General features: G+C 41.5%; 1 protein-coding gene across 3 annotated transcripts in view; it reads left to right on the forward strand.

The window, feature by feature from the left end:
- sema5ba (sema domain, seven thrombospondin repeats (type 1 and type 1-like), transmembrane domain (TM) and short cytoplasmic domain, (semaphorin) 5Ba) overlaps positions 1-18,074 on the forward strand; it is a 945,671-nt gene extending 927,597 nt beyond the window's left edge. For all 3 annotated transcript variants that reach the window (XM_034185841.1, XM_034185842.1, XM_034185845.1), the window contains one exon: positions 16,776-18,074. In XM_034185841.1, coding sequence (XP_034041732.1) covers positions 16,776-16,961 — 186 coding nt within the window. In that variant the 3' untranslated portion in view covers positions 16,962-18,074. The remainder of the gene's footprint in view (positions 1-16,775) is intronic.
- The last annotated feature ends 3,788 nt before the right edge of the window (positions 18,075-21,862 follow it).

Consider the following 21,862-nt stretch of genomic DNA (forward strand, 5'->3'; position numbering starts at 1 on the left):
GGGGTGCTTTTGTGCAAAGGGGACAGGACGACTGCATCGTATTGAAGGGAGGATGGATGGGGTCATGTATGACATTTTGGCAAGCAACCTCCTTCCCTCAGTAAGAGCATTGAACATGGGTCATGGCTGGGTCTTCCAGCATGACAATGACCCAAAAACACACAGCCAGGGCAACTAAGGAGTCAATCAATCAATCAATCAACTTTTTTCTTGTATAGCGCCAAATCACAACAAACAGTTGCCCCAAGGCGCTCCACATTGCAAGGCAAGGCCATACAATAATTATGAAACACAGTCTACGTCTAAAGCAACATAACCAAGGGATGGTCCAGGGTCACCCGATCCAGCCCTAACTATAAGCCTTAGCGAAAAGGAAAGTTTTAAGCCTAATCTTAAAAGTAGAGAGGGTATCTGTCTCCCTGATCTGAATTGGGAGCTGGTTCCACAGGAGAGGAGCCTGAAAGCTGAAGGCTCTGCCTCCCATTCTACTCTTACAAACCCTAGGAACTACAAGTAAGCCCGCAGTCTGAGAGCGAAGCGCTCTAATGGGGTAATATGGTACTATGAGGTCCCTAAGATAAGATGGGACCTGATTATTCAAAACCTTATAAGTAAGAAGAAGAATTTTAAATTCTATTCTAGCATTAACAGGAAGCCAATGAAGGGAGGCCAACACGGGTGAGATATGCTCTCTCCTGCTAGTCCCCGTCAGTACTCTAGCTGCAGCATTCTGAACCAACTGAAGGCTTTTTAGGGAACTTTTAGGACAACCTGATAATAATGAATTACAATAGTCCAGCCTAGAGGAAACAAATGCATGAATTAGTTTTTCAGCATCACTCTGAGACAAGACCTTTCTGATTTTAGAGATATTGCGTAAATGCAAAAAGGCAGTCCTACATATTTGTTTAATATGCGCTTTGAATGACATATCCTGATCAAAAATAACTCCAAGATTTCTCACAGTATTACTAGAGATCAGGGAAATGCCATCCAGAGTAACGATCTGGTTAGACACCATGCTTCTAAGATTTGTGGGGCCAAGTACAATAACTTCAGTTTTATCTGAGTTTAAAAGCAGGAAATTAGAGGTCATCCATGTCTTTATGTCTGTAAGACAATCCTGCAGTTTAGCTAATTGGTGCGTATCCTCTGGCTTCATGGATAGATAAAGCTGGGTATCATCTGCGTAACAATGAAAATTTAAGCAATACCGTCTAATAATACTGCCCAAGGGAAGCATGTATAAAGTGAATAAAATTGGTCCTAGCACAGAACCTTGTGGAACTCCATAATTAACTTTAGTCTGTGAAGAAGATTCCCCATTTACATGAACAAACTGTAATCTATTAGACAAATATGATTCAAACCACCGCAGCGCAATGCCTTTAATACCTATGACATGCTCTAATCTCTGTAATAAAATTTTATGGTCAACAGTATCAAAAGCAGCACTGAGGTCCAACAGAACAAGCACAGAGATAAGTCCACTGTCCGAAGCCATAAGAAGATCATTTGTAACCTTCACTAATGCTGTTTCTGTACTATGATGAATTCTAAAACCTGACTGAAACTCTTCAAAGGAGTGGCTCCATAAGAAGCATTTCAAGGTCCTGGAGTGGCCTGGCCAGTCTCCAGACCTGAAATCAATAGAAACTCTTTGGAGGGAGCTGACACTCCAAACCTGAAAGATCTGAAGAAGAACTGTATGGAGGAGTGGACCAAAATCCCTGCTGCAGTGTGCAAACTTGGTCAAGAACTACAGGAAATATCTGGCCTCTGTAAATCAATCAATCAATCAACTTTTTTCTTATATAGCGCCAAATCACAACAAACAGTTGCCCCAAGGCGCTCCACATTGCAAGGCAAGGCCATACAATAATTATGAAAAACCCCAACGGTCAAAACGACCCCCTATGAGCAAGCACTTGGCCACAGTGGGAAGGAAAACTCCCTTTTAACAGGAAGAAACCTCCAGCAGAACCAGGCTCAGGGAGGGGCAGTCTTCTGCTGAGACTGGTTGGGGCTGAGGGAAAGAACCAGGAAAAAGAGATCGATCACTAATGATTAAATGCAGAGTGATGCATACGGAGCAAAAAGAGAAAGAAAGTGCATCATGGGAACCCCCCCACAGTCTACGTCTAAAGCAGCATAACCAAGGGATGGTCCAGGGTCACCCGATCCAGCCCTAACTATAAGCCTTAGCGAAAAGGAAAGTTTTAAGCCTAATCTTAAAAGTAGAGAGGGTATCTGTCTCCCTGATCTGAATTGGGAGCTGGTTCCACAGGAGAGGAGCCTGAAAGCTGAAGGCTCTGCCTCCCATTCTACTCTTACAAACCCTAGGAACTATAAGTAAGCCCACAGTCTGAGAGCGAAGCGCTCTAATGGGGTAATATGGTACTACGAGGTCCCTAAGATAAGATGGGACCTGATTATTCAAAACCTTATAAGTAAGAAGAAGAATTTTAAATTCTATTCTAGCATTAACAGGAAGCCAATGAAGGGAGGCCAACACGGGTGAGATATGCTCTCTCCTGCTAGTCCCCGTCAGTACTCTAGCTGCAGCATTCTGAACCAACTGAAGGCTTTTTAGGGAACTTTTAGGACAACCTGATAATAATGAATTACAATAGTCCAGCCTAGAGGAAATAAATGCATGAATTAATTTTTCAGCATCACTCTGAGACAAGACCTTTCTGATTTTAGAGATATTGCGTAAATGCAAAAAGGCAGTCCTACATATTTGTTTAATATGCGCTTTGAATGACATATCCTGATCAAAAATAACTCCAAGATTTCTCACAGTATTACTAGAGATCAGGGAAATGCCATCCAGAGTAACGATCTGGTTAGACACCATGCTTCTAAGATTTGTGGGGCCAAGTACAATAACTTCAGTTTTATCTGAGTTTAAAAGCAGGAAATTAGAGGTCATCCATGTCTTTATGTCTGTAAGACAATCCTGCAGTTTAGCTAATTGGTGTGTATCCTCTGGCTTCATGGATAGATAAAGCTGGGTATCATCTGCGTAACAATGAAAATTTAAGCAATACCATCTAATAATACTGCCCAAGGGAAGCATGTATAAAGTGAATAAAATTGGTCCTAGCACAGAACCTTGTGGAACTCAAGGCAAACAAAGGTTTCTGGACCAAATATTAACGTCTGTTTTGCTATTGTATCAATTACTTATATTATATTATATATACTATAATACTTATACTATATTCTGTGTCTCACAGTTGAAGTGTACCTATGATAAAAATTACAGACCTCTCTATTCTTTGTAGGTGGGAAAACTTGCCAAATCGTAAGTGGATCAAATACTTATTTGCCTCGCTGTAGATATCATACATTTATGATATCTTTGCTTTTGCCTGAGCAATAAGCAAGACAGTGCACTTGCATGTAATGGTGCACTCTCATGGACCTGTGTGCTCACACAGAGCTCTACGCCTCCCTCAGCTGCCCCTCACACAGCCACAGCAGACTAAAGGATTATTATCTGAGAGCAAGGTCTGTACAAGAAAATATCAGAGGTGTTGACAGTACGGACCGGCTGTGCAAAAAGCACAGAGGTCTGATAATTTCTCGTACAGACTAAGCAAGCGGTTAATAATTTGTTAATTACATGGCTATTATACATATAAGCATGCAACCTGAAGGTATTCTTTAAATATGAAAGCTGATGAGGATGTTGGGCTCATAGTCTGACCCGTTCACTTTCTTTACCTCCATGAAGAACTTGCTTAACAGATGGTCAGGGTCATTAGCTGGTAAGCTTTGAATCTGTGTGTTTTTCCAATACTGTTTAGATATTTATGGAGTATGTTCATGTCTGACTTGGCTTTTCTATCCGTGTTTTTAGAGTTGTGGTTTGAAACAAAGTTTTCAATCTGTTCTTGACTGTTCAGAGCTGTGATTTCATCTTTTTGGTCTTCACTTTGCATATCCACTTTGAGATTGTTTGCTGTTAATTCCTCCATTTTCTTTGTTCACTTTTTTGTTTTGTTTTGCTTTTTTTACTCCCAAATCCTACACAATCAAGTGTGAAAAAAAATGGAAATGGGAGCTTGGCTTAGGTTCATTTTACAGTTTTGGAGTAATTGTAATCTTTAACTGTTACATGTAAAGTTGTGATGCATGTCAGATTCGAGTTGGTTTCTTTTTATCAGAGTTCATGACATGAAATGGGTGGGCACAAATGCTTAGCTTAGAAACATATAAGATTCATTCAAAAGGAATAACTGAGAGTACAAGCAGGGTTCGGTACACAAAGAGGCAGTCAAAACTCAGCAACAGTAACAGAGTCAGTCATCAGGCAGAGGCACGGTCCAAAAAAACAGGCCGGCAGTTAACAAAAACCCAGCAAAGCAAGCAAGACAAAAAACTACAAAGGGCTGGAAGCCACGTGGAAAGCACAATTATCTGGCAGGGAGGAGTGAGAAGGAAGAGACTTAAATACAAGAGATAATGAGCATCAGATGAGGAACAGGTGTGAGGGAAAGCTCCAGAGTGTGGCTGTGGAAAAACAAAGGGAACCGCCCAACACCAAGCACCCACATGACACACAAGAGAAAGCAGTAGCACAAACCCCAAACACAAGAAAAAAAACAACAAAAGTATTCCACAGAACATATCAAAATACCAATACTGACAGTAACCTCCCCACCACCCCAACGGCCAACCCTCGGCAGCCCAGGAACATCATGGTGCGCCGTGTGGCAGTCCCAGATAAGGTCAGGGTCCAAGACAAAGCCGGATGGAATCCAGGAACACTCCTCCAGGCTGTTCTCCGCCCAGTCCACAAGATACTGGACACCATGACCCCGCTGCAGAAAAGACAAGATCTGCTGAATAGAGAAGGCAGGGCCACCAGTCACAAACCAGGTGGGCAGAGAGTACCTGGCAGGAGGGAAAAGTGGCTGGACATCACAGGCTTGAAGTGGCTGACATGAAAGGAGGGATGGATCTGCATGGCCCTCGGAAAGTGGAGACGGACCTTGGCGATGGGGAAGGAGCTCATGAACCTGGGAGCGAACGTCTTTGTCATTAACCTAAGGGGTAGGTCCCACATTGAAAACCAAACCTTCTAACTTGGAGCGTAGGGTGGTGTGGAAGTCCTCCTGTGGGGGTCAACAGACTTGTAGGAAGCGGATGAGCGTAGTACAGCTTGTCGTGCCCGCTCCCAGATTCGTATACACCTCTGTGTAAGCACCAGAGCGGATGGAACTGGTGAGTCTATGTCTGTGGAGGAGTACAACAACGGTTGAAATCCATACATGACATGGAATGGTGAGGAGGCTTCGCGTCGTGGTGTTTTAGACTCCGCGTCGTTCATTCAAACCAAATAATGCACGGCGTTGAGTTGTTTAATCCTTACACACACACACACACACACATATATATATATATATATATATATATATATATATATATATATATATATATATATATATATATATATATATATATATATATATATACGAGGTCTGTTAGAAAAGTATCCGACCTTTTTATTTTTTTCAAAAACCATATGGATTTGAATCACGTATGATTGCATCAGCCAAGCTTGAACCTTCGTGCGCATGCGTGAGTTTTTTCACGCCTGTCGGTTGCGTCATTCACCTGTGTGCAGGCTTTGTGTGAGCACTGGTCCACCCCTCTTGTCGTTTTTTATTGCGAATAAATGTCTGAACGATTTGGAGCTTTGCTGCATCAATTTTTTTCCAGAAACTGTGAGAGACCTCCAGGTGGACACCATTCAGAAAATTAATATGGCTTTCAGGGACGATTTTATGGGGATTACACAGATTAAGGAGTGATCCAGACGGTTTAAAGACCGCCCACAACTGCTGAGAGCGCCGATCGACAGGCTCAAACCCCGCTGAAACAACCAGATCATTTCCAACGTGAAGGCTTTGTTGATCCGGGACGTCGTCTGACTTTCACAAAAAGGCAGAAGGCGTGGATATCAGCACTTTTCGGCACATTCCACTGTTACAGGAGTTTTTTTCATGGAAAGAAAAGTGGAGGGACGCGCCACGGAGCCGTTCATTACGCGTCACAAAACCACCTCCATGTTGGTCTCACAGGACAGCTTTCAGGTGGATTTCAGACGGCTGTCGGTTGCTTTTCAGTCGTGTGATTATCCGAGAAATTGAGCATGAGCTGGACATGCCCCAACATGTCCTGTGAGGCTTCATCACAGCGTTGCTTTGCATCATGCGGCTCCACCGCGATGCGCAGAACTCCTCCGCACGTCTGTCTCATTGTGCTGAAAAACTGCTGATGTCCACATCTTTTCACAATTCCTGTGCTAGTCAGATGACATACCGGATCAAGACAGCATCCAGTTTAGAAATGAACGGTACATTCCACTGTTACAGGAGTTTTTGTCATGGAAAGAGGAGCGGAATTCCACGCGTCGCAGTGGAGCCGCATGACGCAAAGCAACGCCGTGATGAAGCCTCACAGGACATGTTGGGGCATGTCCAGCTCATGCTCAATTTTTCGGATAATCACACGACTGAAAAGCAACCGACAGCCGTCTGAAATCCACCTGAAAGCCGTCCTGTGAGACCAACACAGAGGTGGTTTTGTGCCGCGTAATGAACAGCTCCGTGGCGCGTCCCTCTGCTTTTCTTTCCATGAAAAAAACTCTGTAACAGTGGAATGTGCTGAAAAAGTGCTGATGTCCAAGCCTTCTGCCTTTTTGTGAAAGTCAGATGACGTCCCGGATCAACAAAGCCTTCACTTTGGAAATTATCTGGTTGTTTCAGTGGGGTTTGAGCCTGTCGATCGGCGCGCTCTCAGCAGCTGTGGGTGGTCTTTAAACCATCTGGAGCACTGCTTAATCTGTGTAATCCCCATAAAATAGTCCCTGAAAGCCATATTAATTTTCCGAACGGTGTCCACCTGGAGGTCTCTCACAGTTTCTGGAAAAAATTGATGCAGCAAAGCTCCAAATCGATCAGACATTTATTCGCAATAAAAAAACGACGAGAGGGGTGGACCACTGCTCACACAAAACTCACGCATGCACACGAAGGTTCAAGCTTGGTTGATGCAATCACACATTCAAATCCATATGGTTTTTGAAAAAAATAAAAAGGTCGGATACTTTTCTAACAGACCTCGTATACATATATATATATATATATATATATATATATATATATATATATATATATATATATATATATACACACACACACACACACACACACACACACACACACACACACACACACAGGTGAAAGTCGTTGACTCGTGTTGACTCACGCAAATTACAACTTTTGGTGTTGTAATTTGCAATTTACATATTGTCCCAACATTTGCTGTTTGGGGGTTTTATATGTTGTATTTATAATATTACAGAACTACTCTAAAGAAGAAAAAGTCAGCCAGTCATGTTCTCCCTTACTCCAATTGAGGGTCATGGGGGAGCTGGAGCCTATCCCAGCAGTTATCAGGTGTGAGGCAGGGTACACCCTGAATAGGATGCCAGTCTATCAAAAGGCCATATATAGACAAACACATTCACACCCCAACTCATACCTAGGATCAATTTAAAGTTTCCAATCCAGCTAAACTGCATGTCTTTGGATGTGGGAGCACCCAGAGGTAATCCACGTAAACATGGGAAAAATACGCAAACTCCACACAGTAAAACCACAGGTGGGAATCGATCCCATGACCTTCTTGCTGTGAGATAGTAGCACTAAACACTAAGCCACTGTGCTATCCTCTAAAGAAAACTGTTAAAACATTTTAACCAAACTCTAAAAAAAAGCAGAACAAAAATAACACAGGCAAGCACAGGAATACTTTAAATAAATTTAACAGTATATTGCTATTTTGACTGCATATTTTTGGAAAATAAATAAGAATAAAATAAGAGGTAGCCCACATTGAAATGAATAAAACATAAAGCTGTAGTCTAATAACTTTGTGATGTAAACATTAAAATAGGCCAGTTTGTATTTTTATTTTAACTAAAGTTCATTTCAGTGTGATAGATGTTATCTTTCTGTTCCCTCCCCCTCCTCATTCACAGCAATTAACCATTTCAGTTGAACATAAAACACAACTACATTAGGTCAGAATCTAAATAAATAATTTAGGCAAATAGCCTTTTAAAGGACAGTACGGACGCAAGGACGTATGCGGCTGGACAGTGTGAAGAGGACTTACTGCTAAATCCGATTCCTGCACAATTTTTCCAGATTAGCTTTGTATTTTAAATGAGATTTTTATTCAACATATTTATATACGTGTCCACTTTTTTTTTTTATTTTGACAATTTTTTGTCTGTGACTATACTTAATGCATAAATTGACTTTTTTTTTTTTTTCGGGGTCGCCACAGCAGACACAGCCAGATCCACATTGGTAATTGGCACAAGTTTTACGCCGGATGCCCTTCCTGACGCAGCGCCAGTTTTATCTGATGAAACACACACAGCTGCTGGTGTTCCATAGAGGTCTCCCATCCAAGTACTAACCAGATCCTACTCTGCTTAGCTTCTGAGATCTGATGGGATCAGGCTGACACAGAGCAGACCGGCTGCAACTTAAATGTTGTCATGAATTCAGAAAAAAACTGACGTCGGCAGATGCTGCTTGTGACACATTGTATGTACTTTGAACAGGTGCACATGGTGTGAATGGGTTGGTACCGCACCAGTAGTGAAAGTGGAGTGAGATATAAGGTGATTGTACAGTTTTCTTTTGTTTTTCCAAACGATGAACCACACTTGGGCTAAAATCCTTCCTCTCCTCTCCGCACGCTCTGTCTGACATGTATTCATGCACTCACCCTCTCACAGCAGAACATAGTGTCTGTGTGTCCAAATACAAAGTTTGCACCTTGGTAAAGATACTCTATGTGATTGGTTGCCTGGAGAGGCACTACAGTTCCCTCACAGCGTCACTATCCCTGAAAATCTCTGAGATTTTCAACTTAAAAGATGCTGCCACTCAGAGAGAAAAAAAGATTCAGGGACATGGACCCTTTGCTCCTTTAGTGACTTCAGTTTCTGTAGTCATAAATCATTAACACTTCTACCACTGTGAAGCAGACTGGTACAAGCAGCAGAAAATCAATGAATGAATGAATGAGTGTAAAGGTTCAAAGAGTTATCTGAGAAATATGTCACAAAAATGTTGTGGCCTCTGTTGATCACTGTGAGGGTGTCTGTATAACATAAGACAGCATGACAATACTCCATTCATTTGACGGTGGCATTAGAGGAGTCTTAATGTGAGTCAGGTGTCAAATTTTCATGTTTCTAAGTTTTAAAGGACTTGTATGCATGTACTGAAAGAGACACTGTTGAGTCTCTTCAAATGCTTCCTTCCCCACATGTGCGTTTGGACACTTTGTATTGCAAAACTATAACTATGGCAAAGCCTTGGACTGAACATTGATGTAGGTTGATGTAAATATATTGTGTCAATTGTATGTGATACACCATAGTTCAAAATCGCTTGGGTGTATGAAGGTCTTGAGATGAAGGTACTTTAAATAGACGAATAGACACGATTTCTTAATAATAAACTACTGCAGGCTTTCATGGTACATACATATGGGTGTATTAAAGGTATTCATGAAAATATCATTGCTAAGTAGAATATCAAGAACAGAAACTTCTGTGTTCTCAAGAGTGATAGATTTAGTGAATGATCAATGTAATTTACAACAACAGTAAATAATATGTTTATGTCGCTGACATTAAAGAGTGAAGCTTCTCACCATGCCATGTCTTTTAGGTCCTTCAGGCTTTTTTCAGTAAAATGGCTCTGGGGAGCATTACCATAGCTATATATACGAGGGTAGGCTGAAACGTTCTAAGGCTCCCCATGAAGGAGTAATGCATTAACTGCTTCATGGGGAGGAGTTTATATATATATATATATATATATATATACACACACACACACACACACACAGTGGTGGGCACACTTCCGATAATCCGATAACACATAATTATCGAAGATAATGTTTTCATTATCAGATTATCTTTTTAGATAATTTTAGAAATCATTATCGGACTAATTATCTTCCAATAAATTGTTGTCCAATAACTTTTAGACTGATAACGTAGTAAACAAAGCTGAACAACGGCAAACATTTTAAAAATTTAAACTCAGTTGAGACCTACCTGTTAAAGGTTTCCTAAGAAATGTATAGTTCCACCCTCTGCAAACAGAAGAAAGCTGCTTTCAGGAGAAACCACTCTATCCTCTGCAGACAAAGAAAAACTGGTCACAAAAAAAGTCATTTTCTTTAACACCATACTGGTACACTGGCAATATCACCCAAGTCATCCAGAGGCATACATTTTTAACTTATGGTTCAAATTATAACCAAACTAATTTTGGACAAGTTATTTAAAATTACTGTCATGTCTGAAGTTTTATAAAGTGAAAATATCAGATATATGTTTTAGTTTTAAAGTAATGTGCTAATTTTTAAGGTTTTGTGAGCACATGCTGTGCCCAGCAGTGCATTATGGGTAGGATAGGGTAATCTCAGTACGTTCACGACAGGACAAATGCATTTCAGACACTCTGTTCAGGCTCCACGGACAGCAGCATTAAACTCTAGTGCCTAAAACTCTCGTGAATATATTTTCTGGGTTTATAGACATTATTGTATTTGCGTTTGCTAAATTCCATGCACCTTAAATATAGCAGACACGGATTATCTGGAATTTTGTTTTGGCAAGTTTTCAAGGCCTCTACTGCCATCTACTGGCCAGTAGTGTTCATGGCAGCATTCGCCCTAAGTACTAAGCATCTGAGCACCAGTAGATGGCAGTGTTCTATTTATTTTGACCCCGGTTATATCAGATGGTTGTCAAATCAACTTTTGGCTTTGCAAATGGCTTTTTTTTTTTTTACAAATTAAGTTTAAAAACAAACAACAACAACAACAACAAAAAACATTACAAGACAGCTCTGCGGTGTTTGCACAGGCACAGTGCGAGCGGTTGGATGCTTGTAGCTCTTCAGCAGCAGGATACACTCACGACGGCCGACCAGAATAATATCAAGCAGGTTTGATTTTTATTCGACCATACAATCGGCGATCAGGAGGTGGTTGTGAGATGTTAAACGCAGCTTGTTACTCCATGTACACTACACGATGCAGCACGCACGATTAACCTGAAACTCAGTCCAAAAAATTCTTGCACGAATGAAAAATCATCTGAAAAAGGGCTAAAACCCGTACAGTATAAAGCCAACATTTATGTGTCAAGACAATATTGAGTGCACGTTTTACAACATCATAAAATGTGTGCACATCATAAAACGTGCGCACAGCACTAATAAAACCTGCGCACATTCTCTCCACAAGCAAAACATTTTGTGATGACACTTCCAGGGCTCCGTAAAAATGCCTGTTTTTACAAATAAAAATGGAATATTTTACAAAAGCACATTTATCTGTAAACACCAACACATGACACACGTCACATTAACGTGTTGGTTTATGTAATGAATGACTGAACCAATCACTGTTTAGCAGAGGCACTTTTACCCAAAATCCTTTGCGATCTGTCTGTGTTTGTTACAAAACCTCAGAATTAGTGCATTATTCAACATTAAATGATATACAAGGTCTATTAGAAAAGTATCCGACCTTATTATTTTTTTCAAAAACCATATGGATTTGAATCACGTGTGATTGTGTCAGACAAGCTTGAACCCTCGTGCGCATGAGTGAGTTTTTCCACGCCTGTCAGTTGCGTCATTCGCCTGTGAGCAGGCTTTGAGTGAGGAGTGGTCCAGCCTCCTCAGAGGATTTTCATTGTCAGGAAATGGCGGAATGATTTGGGCTTTTTTTCCATCAGAATCTTTTCAGAAACTGTTAGAGACTGGCAGCTGGAAACCATTAGAAAAATTTATCTGGCTTTCGGTGAAAATTTTACGGGCTTCACAGAGAATAAGGACTGTTACTACACCTTTAAGGACAGCTTTAAGGACAGCTTTAAGGACGGCTTTAAGGACGCTCGGCGCGCCGCGCTCCGTGCCGCCATCGAGAGCCACAAACCACCGGATCATTTCTAAACGGATGGCTCTGTGGATCCGAGACCATCGTGTGCAATTTCTCTGGTTATCACAAGAGCTGGACATCAACCATTTCCCGGCAGATTTCACTTTTAACAAGAGATTTTGTCATGGAAAGCTGAGTGGAGGCTTCGCGCATCACGACCGATTTGCTGATGGAGCGAGACAAAGGAACACCTCCATTTTGGTCTTACAGGACGGCTTTGAGATGGCGTTCAGACAGCTGTCGGTGGTTTTTCCATCGAGTGATTATCCGAGAAATTGTGGATGTGCCTGGACATGCCAGAACATGTCCCGTGAGGCTTCATCATGGCGTTGCTTTGCGCCATGCGCAGCGACGCGCGGAATTCCTCCGCATGTCTGTCTCAATGTGCCAAAAAAGTGCTGATGTCCACATCTTTTCACAATTCCTGTGCTAGTCAGACGACGTCCCGGATAAAACACAGCGTCCAGTTTGGAAATGAACGGCACATTCCACTGTTACAGGAGTTTTTGTCACGGAAAGAGGAGCGGAGGCTTCGCACATCGCGGCGGTGCCACATGGCGCACAGCAACGCCGTGATGAAGCCTCACGGGACATGTTCTGGCATGTCCAGGCACATCCACAATTTCTCGGATAATCACTCGATGGAAAAACCACCGACAGCTGTCTGAATGCCATCTCAAAGCCGTCCTGTGAGACCAAAACGGAGGTGTTCCTTTGTCTCGCTCCATCAGCAAATCGGTCGTGACGCGCGAAGCCTCCGCTCGGCTTTCTTGACAAAATCTCTTGCTAAAAGTGAAATCTGCCGGAAAATGGTTGATGTCCAGCTCTTGTGATAACCAGAGAAAGTGCACACGACGGTCCCGGATCCACAGAGCCATCCGTTTAGAAATGATCCGGTGGTTTGTGGCTCTCGATGGTGGCACGGAGCGCGGCGCACCGAGCGTCCTTAAAGCCGTCCTTAAAGCTGTAGTAACAGTCCTTATTCTCTGTGAAGCCCGTAAAATTTTCACCGAAAGCCAGATAAATTTTTCCAATGGTTTCCAGCTGCCAGTCTCTAACAGTTTCTGAAAAAATTCTGATGGAAAAAAAGCACAAATCATTCCGCTGTTTCCTGACAATGAAAATCCGCCGAGGGGGCTGGACCACTCCTCACTCAAAGCCTGCTCACAGGCGAATGACGCAACCGACAGGCGTGGAAAAACTCACGCATGTGCACGAGGGTTCAAGCTTGTCTGACGCAATCACACGTGATTCAAATCTATATGGTTTTTGAAAAAAATAAAAAGGTTGGTTTCTTTTCTAATAGACCTTGTATGTTATATTTTAACTTTGTACAAATGACAGAATTGACATTAATGGAGTTATTCTATCAGTATACACACAAAACCATAAGTCAGCATGCCTTTATTTTTCAAGACCTGACCGGAGCATTGTGATTGGTAGAGAGCTGGTTTTGTGGCTGCTCTCAGGGTGCTTCTGTGCTGTAGCTGTGTAGCTTCCAGCAGGGGCTGCATGTTCAAACATAGAAGTGTGGGCCCATTGTTTGGGTCTTTTGTCGCTTTTGATGCTTCCAAAAGAGATTGTGGTGTTAAAACTCAAATTCAGCTTATTAGTAGTTACAAATGTACCAGAGACAATACTGGAAATTATCGGTTGTTATCTGTAACTTCCGATACATTTTTGGGTGATTTATCGGTTTATGTTTATCAAAGATAACTTTTCAGTTATCTGATTATCTGTTATCGAAGTTAATTTTTTGGTTATCTGTGCCCACCACTGTGTATATATATATATATAGAGAGAGAGAGAGAGAGAGAGAGAGAGAGAGAGAGAGAGAGAGAGAGAGAGAGAGAGAGAGAGAGAGAGAGAGGTTTTTTCATTGTTGTTGCTTTTTTGTTTTGTTTTGTTTTTTTTTTGGGGGGGGGGGGGGGTTTGCTTCTCACATGCCTGGAAGCTCTCATCATCTCACCATGTTTTTTAGATCCTTCAGACTTTTTACAGTAAAATGGTTCTGGGAAGCATTAGCATGGCTAAAACCCTTCAGCCCCAGCCAGGGCCTTCTAGACCTCCCACCATTTTAAGCATACAAAACACACATAAAGTTTAAACAGCACATAAAAACAAAACATGTAACAGCACCATTAGGTATTAAAAGCCAGCTCATTTTTATGTTTTCTTAACTTTGAATAGTTTGGGCATTACCCACTACTTACTTTGAAATCCAAGGTGAGTTTTCGGTCTGTTGACTCGGTCACACACCTGGGCATTGCGTCTGTGAGGTTTTAGCAATGTGCTTAGCAACGTCGGCAACTGATCTTACGCAGAAGCAAACCGGAAGTGACATCCTGTGACTGAATGTTTTTGTTTTTTGTTTTTCTGTGACGAAATCAATTGTTCCCCAACGTTATTTTAGATCACATCATGTGACTTTTGGTTCTAGGGGTCCTTCGGCCTCACTCGATGTTCAGTATAATGTGTAAATGGGAACTACATTTTGGTAAATTATATATTTAGATGACTTATAAGCACCCAGTGTGCACAACATACTATTTCAAATTTCATACACCCTAAACCAGGATTGGGCAACACTGTGCTATGAAGAGCCAAGATGGTGCAGGTTTTACTTGGATCTGTTCACCTCAGCAGCCAGTTTTACTAATGTGCTCTATGCTAACTATGGTACTGGACTCCAGACCCACATTACCACTCAGTCAAGCAGACTCTCTTATGACCTGCTGACAGATGCTGGTGGCAACTTCCCCAATGTGGTGAAAAGAGCGTCAGTTATCTATTAATCTAAAGCCATCTCTCTATTTAAAGACGTTAACCTGCTGTAAATCTTACCATTTCCCCGAGTGAGCAGGATGGCACAGACAACTAATCTATACCAATTTATCTTGCTAGCGAGTTCACATGTCCACATTATGTCCTTTTTTGAGCTGCCGGACTGCTGGAATCTCATGTAACATTAGATTTTCTACCTCCATTAGAAAAAACAGGAATCTCAGAATAGGTCAGTTGCTTGTCAGTCTACTTACTTTTCATAATACAGGAGTTGTTGAAATTAGGATTTCTATTGTGGATGCATTTCAGATGGAACAAGATGTTTGCACTCACAGATTCTTTTTTCCTTTATTTTGTGGTACCTCTTCAAGGACTCAAGAACATGGGAACTGATGAGATCCACTTAAAAGCGACATATGGTGCAATATCTTTTTTTTTTACTTTCATTTACATATATTTGGGGCAGCTGGTCTGCTCTGTGTCAGCCTGATCCCGTCAGATCTCAGAAGCTAAGCAGTGCAGGGCCTGGTTAGTACTTGGATGGGAGACCTCTTTGGAACACCAGCGGCTGTGTGTTTCTCCAGGTTACACTGGAGTTGCATTAGGAAGGGCATCCAGCATAATCTGATCTGGCTGTGTCTGCTGTGGCGACCCCAAACAAAATGGGAGCAGCCAAATGGACAACAACAATTTACATATATTTCGGGTTTCTCTTTGTCCATTAATTCAGTAACTGTGTATGCTATTAAGCAAAATTTAGATGTAGAATGGAACTTTTAAACAAAAAAACAGATTTTTAACCCATGAACTTAGATTGACAAGGCATGATAAGCAACAGGAAAGTTTATGGAATTTTCAAATTCTTAAGACTTAGGTGAGAAGAAGAGGAACACTCCCAGAAATGAAATGAAAACACAAAGCAGTATTCCAAAAACCCAGCTCAGAACAATAAAGACGCAAAGAATAGCAGACAAAAGGGAGGGGCAAGAGTTCACAGGTGTACATGTGCGAAGTCCTGTGGGCCTCAGGGCCTGAACAGGACTTACTGCCACAAAGCTGCTGAATGCAGCCCATGTGGAGGATACATGTGCACTTACTGGACTCTGGTGTATTTGTCCTTTCTTTTTAATTTTCTTTCTGGTGTTTCACTGTGTTGGGTTAGAATAAGCCACTTCACACTTTTAAAGTACATAGTTTCATTTTTTTCCCACCACTTTTCCCATTTGATCTTTATATTAGGTCTTTATAGGCATTACAAACATGACTCATTCAAACCCCCCCCCCCCCCCCACCCCGGGTTGATTACAACATACATAAAGACATCTGAGACAAATCAACAACCTTAACCACAAATGTGTAATTGTAACCACTATTGTGTGGAGAGAGCCTCGTCCATAACTACCACAAAAGACTCCAAGCTGTCATTGATGTTAAAGAGGGGCAACACACGGTATTAAGAACAGGGGTATGTAAACTTTGCATCAGGGTCATTTGGGTAGTTTCTGTTGTCATTATGATTTAAAAAGAGGAAACACAGTTGTTTGACAATAAATGGCTTCACACAACCACTAACTATGAGCGAAAAAAAATGTTTTTGTGTTATCATTCATATTCTCTGAAAAATAGCCAAAAAAAAGCAAAAGTTCTGCCAGGATATGTAAACGTTTGAGCACAACTGTGTGTGTGTGTGTGTGTGTGTGTGTGTGTGTGTGTGTGTGTGTGTGTGTGTGTGTGTGTGTGTGTGTGTGTGTGTGTGTGTGTGTGTGTGTGTGTGTGTGTGAGTGAAGCGGCCTAGTACTATCAGGACCTACCCTGCTGAGTATCTGAGATGTGGCGGGATCAGGTGTGCTGAGAGCAGTTTGGCTGTATGGAAAGGTGTGTAATATCTCTTTAAATCACTCTTTTTTAAATTTTCTCTGTCATTCCAGACACTGAACAAGAACAACCTGCTGCCAGATGAAAGATCCAATTTTTATCCGACTCCACTTCAACAGACAAATGTCTACACCACCACTTACTACCCCACAGCTCTGGGCAAATATGACTACCAGCCCAACTCCTCGCCGTCCCCATGCAGGACCTACAACCACAGTAACAACACCAACAACAGCTGAGACACGCCCCCAGTGGACACCCCTGATGCCGTGGTGACACAACTGAGCCGATATCTTTTCTGAGCTCAGTTTGGTTCTTCTATTCACCATCGCCTGTTTCCATGCTAACATCATCTCTTCCACTTGGTAGGGTTGTTTTCAGTGGTGTTATCTGGAACTTTAGCCGAGTAGGCTTTGGACCACAATGCCCCTTGTGTTGTTGTGCATTCAGGGACATATGCGGCTGGCTGGGGGAGTGTTGTAAGGATGTGATGTTAGCTCTTTTGAGTGGCTCCATTGGAACAGTGGATTTTTATACCTAGAATATTTGTGCTGGTATTACTCCATATCTTACAAAAACCAACAACAAGAAAAAAAAGAAAAAAAAAAACAATAAATCCTTACACATTCTCTCAATCTGGAGCTTTTTAGACTCTCCATTACAAAGCAGTCTCTCCACAGCTCATACCCTGGTGAGAACAAACAAGGCCTGTTTGTCCTTGCCACAGAGCTCAGAACAGGAACAACAAAAGAGAAAAGTCAAAGAGGTCGATGGAAAAGTGGAGATCAATATCAGCCTGGTTGTTCAAAGAGGATGCACGCCCTCCATTGTTAGGATTTGACATGACAGCAGCAGAACTGCAGCATGTGTGGAGTTTCTGGTCACTGTGGAACATCAAACTACACACCAGTCTTGTTCACAGAGAGGGAATAATTCTCTGAAGCCTCTAATGAATGGAGATGCATGCCTCATCACTTCTGAGCGTTAACTCTTACTGCCTGAATGAGCAGAGGGGATTGTGGGAAATGGTCTGTACTGTACATAAAGCTTTGTGAATGCCTTTGGTGCCTGTACGCAACAGAGGGCAGCAATGAGATTTTCTATTAATTGATTGATTCTCCAATGGATGCATTGATTCTACTGAGTGCAAATAGCTCGGTGGTCATATCAAATATGACCAGTGTGCTGAACAAACTGGACCGTTTTCTATGATCACCACCTATAGAATAAGACAGTAGATTGGTCTTTTTTTATGTTTGTTTTTCAAGATGAGAAATATGTGTTTTGTGCTCAGACGAGCAGTAGCATAGGAGGAAATATTTTGTTTGAACAAATAAAGTATAGCTAATTAATTCTTGTTTCTCTTCTTTCACTTCACTGAGTGGATGCATTCATTTTGTTATTTACAGCATCCAGGCATGTGGTTATGTAAAATATTTTTTTTTTAGATTGTGTCAACTGCAACAGGACATTAATTTAGTCAGCTGTTAGGAAAGGTAATCATTGCTTTCCTGTATAAGGCTCAAAATTCTATACAGTGCATTCAATAAGCATTTATACCCTTTTACTGTCCATCACATTTTGTAACAGTGACATGAAAAGATTTTTGGCATATTTAATGTGCCTCAAACTTTGAAAATGTTTGAGGCACATAAGTTGCAAAGTATTAAAAACATGAAAACTTGCTATAGAAAATGGTCAATGGTCTTATGCAACATAAGAAAATTAAGTTTCATTTTTTAAATAATTTTGTTATTGGTTGATCATCAGTAAAAGTATCTGTTTTCATGCACTGAGCAGTCAGATAGAGGTTTGCAACTTCATATTCCATTCTTTGATGTAAAAAGAAATAGATTTTTGTTTCAGCATTGGAAAATCATCACACGTTTTAATCAAAATTCTATGGTACCTAAAACTTTTACAGATTTGTACAGTTATGGCCAGAGGTTTACATACAGTCATCATGGGCATGAATGTCGCTGCAATATTGACCTTTCAGCAATTTCTTTGAAATGTTATATTTCTGGGATAGACTCAACTTACATCAATAGTTTACACTTAGTGGACAATATACATAAAACGCTTCCTAATATTTGGATGAATGTCACTCAGCACATTTCACATTGACACAACATTTGTGAAAGCCTTCATGTTTTTGTTGGATTGTTGATGGCTACCTAACCAGTCTTCTGAGCAGAACTGGTAGATTTCAAGTATATGTGTTAGTTTTCTGTCACAGACCCAACTTTTAAGTACAGTCCAGATAGTTTTGACAGTGTTGAGGTTAGGACTATGGGAAGGCCATTCCAAATGCTCAACGTTAGTCTGCTTTATCCAATTTACAAATACAAATGTGTTCTGCTGAAGAATTCTGAGGCTGTCCTAATTCATGATTCTGTCCAATTAGTGTAGTGCAATAGTTCCAATGGCAGCAAAACTGCCCCAGAAGGCAGTACTACCACCACCATGCTTCACAATTGATATAATCTTTTTGGGTTTGAATGCTCCACCTTTACTCCTTCAAATATACAAACCAGTCATTCTTTATCTCATCTCTCCATAAACCCTTCATCCAGAAGATTTCTCTGTTCTTTTTCGGTGTGGTTAGTTGTAAAATTTACTCAAGCTTGAATGTCAGTTTCGGAGCATGGGCTTCTTTCTTGTACAGCAGCCTCTTGGATCACAACAATGTAAAACTGATTTGGCAGTAAACACTGTTGTCACATCATTCGCATGCACCCACACCTGAAGGGGTGATTTGAGTTCAGTTTTCTGTCTGGTCTGAGCGTAATCACACTGTCTACCTTCTTGTTGTCTTCACATCTGCTTGCCTCTACTGGTGGTTGGCTCTCACTGTGGTATTGTATCACTTCCTGTTCCGGAGCACAGCGGTGTTTTGCTGTATCTGTTAGCTGTTTAATCTGCACAGTTAGATTGATCTAGTTACCTAGATAATGATTTGTTTCACAGTGTAATCTTCACGTGCCTTAACTAAGGCACTCCCTCTGCTGAATCACCTCTAAATTATTTACACGTTATTCACTTTGCGTGTTTTTAGGAATCCGCTAGCTTAGCGCAGCTACTAGCTCTTAGCCGGTTTAGCATGGCGGCTTCTCCTGTCTCTCCCGCACTTTTCTGCTCTGGGTGTGAAATGTTTAGTTATTCCTCGGCCTCCTTTAGTAGTAATGGTACTTGTAATAAGTGTAGCTTATTCGTAGCTTTGGAGGCCAGGCTGGGCGAATTGGAGACTCGGCTCCGCACCGTGGAAAATTCTACAGCTAGCCAGGCCCCTGTAGTCGGTGCGGACCAAGGTAGCTTAGCCACCGTTAGTTTCCCTCTGGCAGATCCCGAGCAGCCGGGAAAGCAGGCCGACTGGGTGACTGTGAGGAGGAAGCGTAGCCCTAAACAGAAGCCCCGTGTACACCGCCAACCCGTTCACATTTCTAACCGTTTTTCCCCACTCGGTGACACACCCGCCGAGTATCAAACTCTGGTTATTGGCGACTCTGTTTTGAGAAATGTGAAGTTAGCGACACCAGCGACCATAGTCAATTGTCTTCCGGGGGCCAGAGCAGGCGACATTGAAGGAAATTTGAAACTGCTGGCTAAGGCTAAGCGTAAATTTGGTAAGATTGTAATTCACGTCGGCAGTAATGACACCCGGTTACGCCAATCGGAGGTCACTAAAATTAACATTGAATCGGTGTGTAACTTTGCAAAAACAATGTCGGACTCTTTAGTTTTCTCTGGGCCCCTCCCCAATCGGACCGGGAGTGACATGTTTAGCCGCATGTTCTCCTTGAATTGCTGGCTGTCTGAGTGGTGTCCAAAAAATGAGGTGGGCTTCATAGATAATTGGCAAAGCTTCTGGGGAAAACCTGGTCTTGTTAGGAGAGACGGCATCCATCCCACTTTGGATGGAGCAGCTCTCATTTCTAGAAATCTGGCCAGTTTTCTTAAATCCTCCAAACCGTGACTATCCAGGGTTGGGACCAGGAAGCAGAGTTGTAGTCTTACACACCTCTCTGCAGCTTCTCTCCCCCTGCCATCCCCTCATTACCCCATCCCCATAGAGACGGTGCCTGCTCCCAGACCACCAATAAGCAGCAAAAATCTATTTAAACATAAAAATTCAAAAAGAAAAAATAATATAGCACCTTCAACTGCACCACAGACTAAAACAGTTAAATGTGGTCTATTAAACATTAGGTCTCTCTCTTCTAAGTCCCTGTTAGTAAATGATATAATAATTGATCAACATATTGATTTATTCTGCCTTACAGAAACCTGGATACAGCAGGATGAATATGTTAGTTTAAATGAGTCAACACCCCCGAGTCACACTAACTGCCAGAACACTCGTAGCACGGGCCGAGGCGGAGGATTAGCAGCAATCTTCCATTCCAGCTTATTAATTAATCAAAAACCCAGACAGAGCTTTAATTCATTTGAAAGCTTGACTCTTAGTCTTGTCCATCCAAATTGGAAGTCCCAAAAACCAGTTTTATTTGTTATTATCTATCGTCCACCTGGTCGTTACTGTGTTTCTCTGTGAATTTTCAGACCTTTTGTCTGACTTAGTGCTTAGCTCAGATAAGATAATTATAGTGGGCGATTTTAACATCCACACAGATGCTGAGAATGACAGCCTCAACACTGCATTTAATCTATTATTAGACTCTATTGGCTTTGCTCAAAAAGTAAATGAGTCCACCCACCACTTTAATCATATCTTAGATCTTGTTCTGACTTATGGTATGGAAATAGAAGACTTAACAGTATTCCCTGAAAACTCCCTTCTGTCTGATCATTTCTTAATAACATTTACATTTACTCTGATGGACTACCCAGCAGTGGGGAATAAGTTTCATTACACTAGAAGTCTTTCAGAAAACGCTGTAACTAGGTTTAAGGATATGATTCCTTCTTTATGTTCTCTAATGCCATATACCAACACAGTGCAGAGTAGCTACCTAAACTCTGTAAGTGAGATAGAGTATCTCGTCAATAGTTTTACATCCTCATTGAAGACAACTTTGGATGCTGTAGCTCCTCTGAAAAAGAGAGCTTTAAATCAGAAGTGCCTGACTCAGTGGTACAACTCACAAACTCGTAGCTTAAAGCAGATAACCCGTAAGTT

Source organism: Thalassophryne amazonica, chromosome 14 (assembly GCF_902500255.1).
Source record: "Thalassophryne amazonica chromosome 14, fThaAma1.1, whole genome shotgun sequence".
Lineage (NCBI taxonomy): Eukaryota > Metazoa > Chordata > Actinopteri > Batrachoidiformes > Batrachoididae > Thalassophryne > Thalassophryne amazonica.